This window comes from Spinacia oleracea, chromosome 4, assembly GCF_020520425.1.
Source record: "Spinacia oleracea cultivar Varoflay chromosome 4, BTI_SOV_V1, whole genome shotgun sequence".
In the NCBI taxonomy this organism is placed as follows: domain Eukaryota; kingdom Viridiplantae; phylum Streptophyta; class Magnoliopsida; order Caryophyllales; family Amaranthaceae; genus Spinacia; species Spinacia oleracea.
Genome location: NC_079490.1, coordinates 50,748,961 through 50,755,918, shown reverse-complemented (window position 1 = coordinate 50,755,918; position 6,958 = coordinate 50,748,961). Strand labels below are relative to the sequence as shown.

At 39.9% G+C, this 6,958-nt stretch overlaps 1 protein-coding gene across 1 annotated transcript; it reads left to right on the top strand.

The window, feature by feature from the left end:
• The first annotated feature begins 3,455 nt into the window (after positions 1–3,455).
• On the top strand, positions 3,456–6,276 carry LOC130471525 (uncharacterized). The gene is made up of 2 exons (XM_056841709.1): positions 3,456–4,824; positions 4,931–6,276. Exons 1-2 carry the CDS (start codon positions 3,456–3,458, stop codon positions 6,274–6,276), a joined length of 2,715 nt encoding a protein of 904 aa, XP_056697687.1.
• The last annotated feature ends 682 nt before the right edge of the window (positions 6,277–6,958 follow it).

Genomic DNA, 6,958 nt, shown 5'->3' with positions numbered 1-6,958 from the left:
TAGGATTATGGTGGCGACGGTGTTGATTATAGTGTTCTATTTGCGACAAATGAAATATTCGATGGATTTGTATACGTAGCGAATTGGGCAAAGCAAGTGGCTATCGGATCTGGGTTCATATTGATAAGTAGCTCGTACAAAAAGACGCAAAAAGATGGTCGTAAGTATCGGTACTTGAAATGCGACCGAGGAAGGAGAGAAAACAATTGTAGGGATCCAGAGACCGCAAAACGGCCAAATACAAAGAGTAAGGCATGTGGTGAAGGAAATATGTCCTTCACCCAAGGTGCATTAAGTCTAATACCAATGTTCAGATTAATTGCGAACAATTAATTCAGTGAGATCAAGTGATCGGAACAGCTAGCTGGAGCAATGCTTCCGATCAGTGAGTTCTAATGGATATTGAACTCACAGCTTACTCTTGACTGAACCTACAAGGTCACACCAATGACACGTAACAGATCAACGGATTAAACGAATCGTAAATTCATTTAATAGCTTTTCGGGAATTAGTTGGAAACGTATTATACGATACGACCTTCATCGGAATCGTATATCGTATCGCGAATATTCGTAAGCTCGGCGACACGAATAAATCGTATCGTACGACGGTGATTCGCCGAATACGAAACGATAAATAATATATCGGAAATATATTAAATCGCGAATACGAAGGGCATCGGAGTTGCCGGCCCGTCGAGCCAAGCACGTAAGCGTGCAAGGCCCAACGAGCCAGCAAGACTCGCGAGCAAAGGCGAGCAAGGCCAGCCCATTGGGCGAGCAAGCAACAGCACGCACAGCAAGCAACGCAGCGACGAGCGATCAGGCCCACGACGCAGCTACTCGGTGCGCGCGCGCTGTGGGCTTCGGCGTGCAGTGTGTGTCGCTGGGCGGGGCTGTGCGGTCCGCGTGCTTGCGTGATATGGCCGGTCAAGGCCTTTGGTTCTTGGCCGGTTACATCATTAATACAATAGGCCAATTGTATTATTCCAACACACAATTCATATTACTCAAACCCTAGACACAGAGAACCCTAATTCTCTCTGTGCCTCCAAAGTGAGTTCTTCCCAAAAGCAAAGTATCTTGATCGATTGTCTAAGCTACGATAATCAAGACAGATCTGAACGTGTCAGTGAACCAAGTAGAGGAACGACAAGTGGAGTTCTTTGTTCGTGTTCGTTGACATATTATTGTGGAAAACACGCTTCGAATGTAAGTTTGCTTAATCTGTGCTTTATACATGTTTCCTGGCTTTGGGGATTGTCCCGCACATGTTATTATGTTTAACTGTATTACCCTACAGTGGTACCAGAGCCTTATGTATTCAAAGCATGAATTAGCTTGATTATTATTGTTTTTGCATCTGTCGAAAAATTTGGAATTTTTGTTGATTTTTCGGAAATTTTACGAATTATTGGATGAATTGCGTAATAATCAGGTCCGAAATAAAAAATGTTAGTTTTTTCGAGTTTTAAAACCCTAATTTAATTGAAAACAATTTTCTAAGATCAACTCATGAGAACGGAATTGCAAAAACAGGTCTCGAAGTGTCGCTTTTTGGGCGTTTTTGTTAAGTTTTCATTAAAAATTAAAAGTGTCGAACAATAATTCAATTAAAAGGTCGACCTAACCTAGTCGGTATTGCTTGAAATTTTGACACAATCTTGCTGCGTATATTCTTGATCTATGGTAAAAATTGCAGATATTTCCGATAAGTATAAACCCTAAGTTTTCCTTTCCCCAATTCGTAAAATTTGAAACCCTAATTGAATTTTAATTAATTTGGGTTTAATAATTCGGTTAATTGGGAAAGGGGATATAATTTCATGGGTCAGTGGCTAATTTTAAAAATTATTGGATTAAAGTTTTGAATGGTTTCTTTAATTTTAATCGCACTTAAACCAAATTATTAAAAATCTGAAATTTAATTGTTTATGAACGATTTAAAGCTTCGGATTTTATTAATTAAAAGTTTAAACTTTAATGTTGATTAGTTCGTTCTTAAAAGTTTGAATATTGTTAGCCCTTTGATTTAATATTTTACGAAATTGGATTGTCGTTAAAGTTTATTAAATCGTTAAAAATTAATCGTTGTTTTTCGAAAATAAAAATCGTAACTTTTTGAAAAATGAAATTAATGCAAGTTCGTGAAATTAAATTAAATTTTAATTGAGTTGGTCCGTATCACGAACCAAAGGCACGAACACGAGTGGGGTGGACGTATGGCTCGTCGAGCCATACGGGCTGCTACACGAAGGCCGAGCCGCAGCGACACGGGCAGCACCAAGCGTGCTGCGTGCCTCGTGCGCGCTGGGCGAGGAAAGGGGCAGGCGGGACGCTTGCGGGGGGGATGCGACGAAGCAAGGCGCGGGCCATGCGACGTCCAGCACACACGAAAGCACAACACGCAGCGCAGGGGCAGCGATGCTGCGGGGACGCGCGCGCGCGAGGGCCTGGGGGTGTGCGAGCCTTGCTCGTGCGCCTCTTGGGCCACACGCAAGGCATAGGGCTGGGCGCAAGCCTAGCCCAACTACGTAATCGGACTTTTTTTGTTGAAAATTGTTTATTTCGTTGGGCTTCGTATATTTGCATTAATTTGGGCTAACGGGATATTTAATTTAATATTTTATTTGTTTGGGCCGGGCCGCGAGTTTTAATTTAATATTTCATAATTAATTATCCGGAATAATTATTGGTTTGAGTGGGAGCCACTAAATGAAATTAAAATAAAATAATTATTTTAATTATTTTCGTAGGTCGCATTATTTTAATTAAATTCAATTTTAATTAGAATAAAGTCTAAGGATTAATAATTTGGAAATTGATTAATCTTTTAGGACGCGTTTATGTGAACGTGAATTTTAATTAATTCACGTAAATACTTGCATATTTACATGGGCCATTTGTTTTAACACACGAATGGGTGAATGCACAGAATATATATTTTATGTAATGCAGGTACTCCAAGTGACTAGTATGGCCAATTTAGGATAGTTAAATACGGTCTGCGTACCGTTCTATCTTTGAATGTAAAGTTTTAAATATGGTCTGCGTACCTTGGAAATTTTGATGTAATTTATTATTTTCAAGTATTTCTAAGTTTAGAACTTTAAGTTAGCATTTGAACGAAGATTCAAGACGATGCCAAGCTAAGAAGGAGGTGATGAAGATTGGATGCTTCAAGACAAGATGTTTTGGGCCATACTAGATCACCATTTATTTATGCAATTTAATATATATATATATATATATATATATATATATATATATTATGCGTGAATGTATGAATGTATGTATGCTTTGCATGAACACGTTGTTTCCTATGAATCGATTAGTTTTAAGTTCACTAAATAATCGAACCCACAATAATTTTTTTTAGAAATAGAAAAATTCTCTCCTCTCTCTCGAGCTGGGCGCACGTTAAGGGATACTACTAACGTACACCAACTCCATTGATGGCGAGGAAGAAGAAAGCAATACTGAATATTTCTACGACGAAAGTTGCAGCGAAGTCTCCCTCAGTAAGTTCTCACACTTCAGGCACCAGTACTACTCAAAATGATGCCCAAAATGCAAACCCAGATGCTCTGGTTTTTGACTCAGATGGCGAGGAGCTGATGCATTCTCCTCTAGTCCACCCTTCGGCTGGTATGATTCCACGCAAACTTCATGATACTATTTTGTTATTGGATCAGAATTTGGGGGTTGGTTGTAATAATACTGTGGGTGGAACTAACCCTCAGGGGAATGGAGAATCTGTTGATATTGGGGATATTGGGGGAAATAACACTGAACCTGGGGTAGTTGAACCTCCGATTGTTAAAGAACCATGGAAAAATCTGTTCACTGGATCTAAAATGGCTTCAAAAGGGGCGTCCCTATCATTTGTTACACCTGTGCTGCAGGATGGGAAGAAAATTGCTCAATTGCAGGAGGACGAAATGAATGAACTCACTGAGAAATGGAAATCATCTATGGTGATGTATGTGGTAGGGGATTCCCCTACTATAGCTTCTGTGAAAAGATATATGGAAGGGATGTGGAATTCTGTTGCTCAGCCTCAGGTGTTTTACCATGATGATGGTTACTTCATCATCAAGTTTGTGAACATGAAGGACAGAAACCAGATTATTGCAGGAGGACCTTATACATTTTATGGGAAACCAGTTATCATTAAACCCTGGATAGCAAACTTTAATTTCTATGAAGAAGTACTTAGGGTTATCCCTTTGTGGGTGAGATTTCCTAATCTGCCACTCAATTGTTGGGGGTGTGATTCACTAAGCAGGATTGGTAGTCTGTTAGGGGTGCCACTCTTTGCTGATGAATGCACTACTAGGCAAGATAGAGTATCTTTTGCTCGAGTGTTGATAGAAATGGATATCACTAGCCCATTGCCTGATTGTGTCTGGATAGAGGATTCAAAGGGAGGGATGTTCAAGCAAGCTGTTACTTACGACTGGTTGCCACAATATTGTAAAGTTTGCTGTACTGCAGGCCATGATTGTACTAAAAAGACTAAACCACTAGTACCAAAACCTGTAGCCAAAAAGGTGTGGGTTCCTAAAGCTGTCCAACAAGCACATCCAGTGTCAGAACAACAGGAGCAACCTAATGCTGTGCACACTCCTGAGATGCCTGTTAACAATGTATCTGATCCTACTCCATGGAAAATTGTGACAAGAAGGACTAAGGGATTGTCTAGAATGAGGACTTTGAGCCCTAGCAACCCATTTACTGTGTTGCCTGCAGAATTGGGTTTCAAAGAATTAACAGGAGGTGATATAGAGATGCAAAATACTACTGAACCCCCTGATGAAGAAGGTTAATCTTTGCAGCTGGAATGTGAGGGGACTTAATGATCCTATTAAGGTCCCAGAGGTAAAACACCTTATTCATACCCATAATATTCATGTTGTTGCTTTGCTAGAAACTAGAGTTAAGGAAAGCAATTTCTCTAGAGTAGTCAATAAGTTTGGGAGAAATTGGAAATGGGAAAATAATTACACTGCAAACCCCAGAGGTAGAATTTGGGTAGGCTGGCTTTATCAAGAAGTTGATATCCATGTATTACAGGTGCATGAACAATTTATTCACTGTGAAATTAGGGATAGGTATGGAGTGGTGGAATTGTATGTTACTCTGGTGTATGGTCTTCACTCCATTGACACTAGGAAGAATTTGTGGAACTCTCTTACTACTCTTGCCTCAAGTGTAGGTAGCTGTCCTTGGGTCATTACTGGTGATTTTAATTCTCCCCTGTATGCAGATGATAGAATCAATGGTACTCCTGTTTCAGCAACAGAAACCAAGGATTTTGATGAGTTTATTACAAGTAATGGGCTGTGTCCTGTAAAGAGTGTAGGACATTATTTCTCTTGGCACAAAGGCACTGGTGAAGGTAAAATTGCTAGCAGGATTGATTGGTGTTTGGGAAATGATGAATGGATTCATAAATTCAGTAATGTTCAGGTTGAATACCTAAACCCTTCCATCTCTGACCACTCCCCTTTACTGATAAACTGTCTGCCAGACAAGGTGGAGGGGGGTAGACCTTTCAGATTTCTCAATTATTTGGCTGATCATAGTAGTTTTTCTGCTATTATTCAGGCAGCTTTTACTGAAGTATGCCATGGCACTCCTATGTTTAAGCTCTGGTGTAAGCTGAAAAAAGTCAAGGCTGAACTCAAGAAGTTACATAGAGAAGACTTCTCTGGTATTACTGAGAAGATTACCATTGCTAGAAGTGAGCTTGATAAGGTTCAACAGAGTTTGCAAACTGGTAGATCTCCTGCTCTTCTCAACCAAGAGGTGGTGTGCATTAAACAGCTTAGGCATTGGCTGAGAATTGATGAGATAGCATTGAGACAAAAATCTAGGATCCAATGGCTAAATCTAGGTGATTCTAACAACCACTTTTTCTTTTCCACTGTGAAAGAAAGAGTTAGATTCAATAGCATTGCCATCCTATATGATGATAATGGCACTAAATTGGTTGATCCTGATCTAATTCAAGCAGAAATTCTGAGTTTCTACAAAAAGCTGCTTGGCACTTCTGCAAACACTCTTCCCTCTATTCACATTCCAACAGTGAGAAATGGCTCTAGGCTAAATAATGATGCTAGACAGGATCTGTGCAGGGATGTCACTGATGATGAGATTGATTTGGCATTACATGGGATTGGCAATAATAAGGCTCCTGGTCCAGATGGTTTAAATGCAGTCTTTTCAAAAAGGCTTGGCCTGTCATCAAACAGGATATTTATAGAGCAGTGAAGGATGTGTTTGTTACCAATTCCATGCTTCCCCAGTACAACTGTACATCTATTACTCTCATTCCAAAAGTTCCTAATCCTACAAGAGTTAAAGAGTACAGACCAATTGCATGCTGTAATGTGGTGTACAAAATTGTTTCAAAAATTCTAACTACAAGAATGCAAGGGGTGATTGGACAGGTTGTTAGTGAATGTCAATCTGGGTTTATTCCTGAGAGGCAAATTTCTGACAACATTCTGCTTGCTACTGAGCTCATTAAGGGCTACACTAGAGCCCATCTTTCACCCAGATGTATGCTCAAGATTGACTTAAAGAAAGCCTATGATTCAATTGAATGGCCTTTCTTGATCAGTGTTATGGATGCTCTTGGCTTCCCTCATAGATTTGTGCAATGGGTGTACACATGCATTTCCACTGTCTCTTACAGTGTGCTCATTAATGGGAAACCTTGTACACCTTTCAAAGCTAAAAAAGGGCTAAGACAGGGAGATCCCTTGTCTCCTTTTTTATTTGCTATTGGCATGGAATACTTGTCTAGACATCTCCATCAGTTGCAGACCAAGCCTGATTTTAACTTTCACCCAAGATGTGCTAAACTGGCTCTTACTCATCTAATGTTTGCTGATGATTTGCTTCTATTCTGTAGGGCAGATCTAATCTCTATTGACATGATGTTGGCTTC

Excerpts from the sequence above, each read along its gene's own strand:
- LOC130471525 (XM_056841709.1), top strand. The coding sequence starts at position 3,456 with ATGGCGAGGAAGAAGAAAGCAATACTGAATATTTCTACGACGAAAGTT. Across the intron at positions 4,825-4,930 it reads TGAACCCCCTGATGAAGAAG|AAACTAGAGTTAAGGAAAGC; the intron begins GTTAATCTTTGC and ends TTGCTTTGCTAG.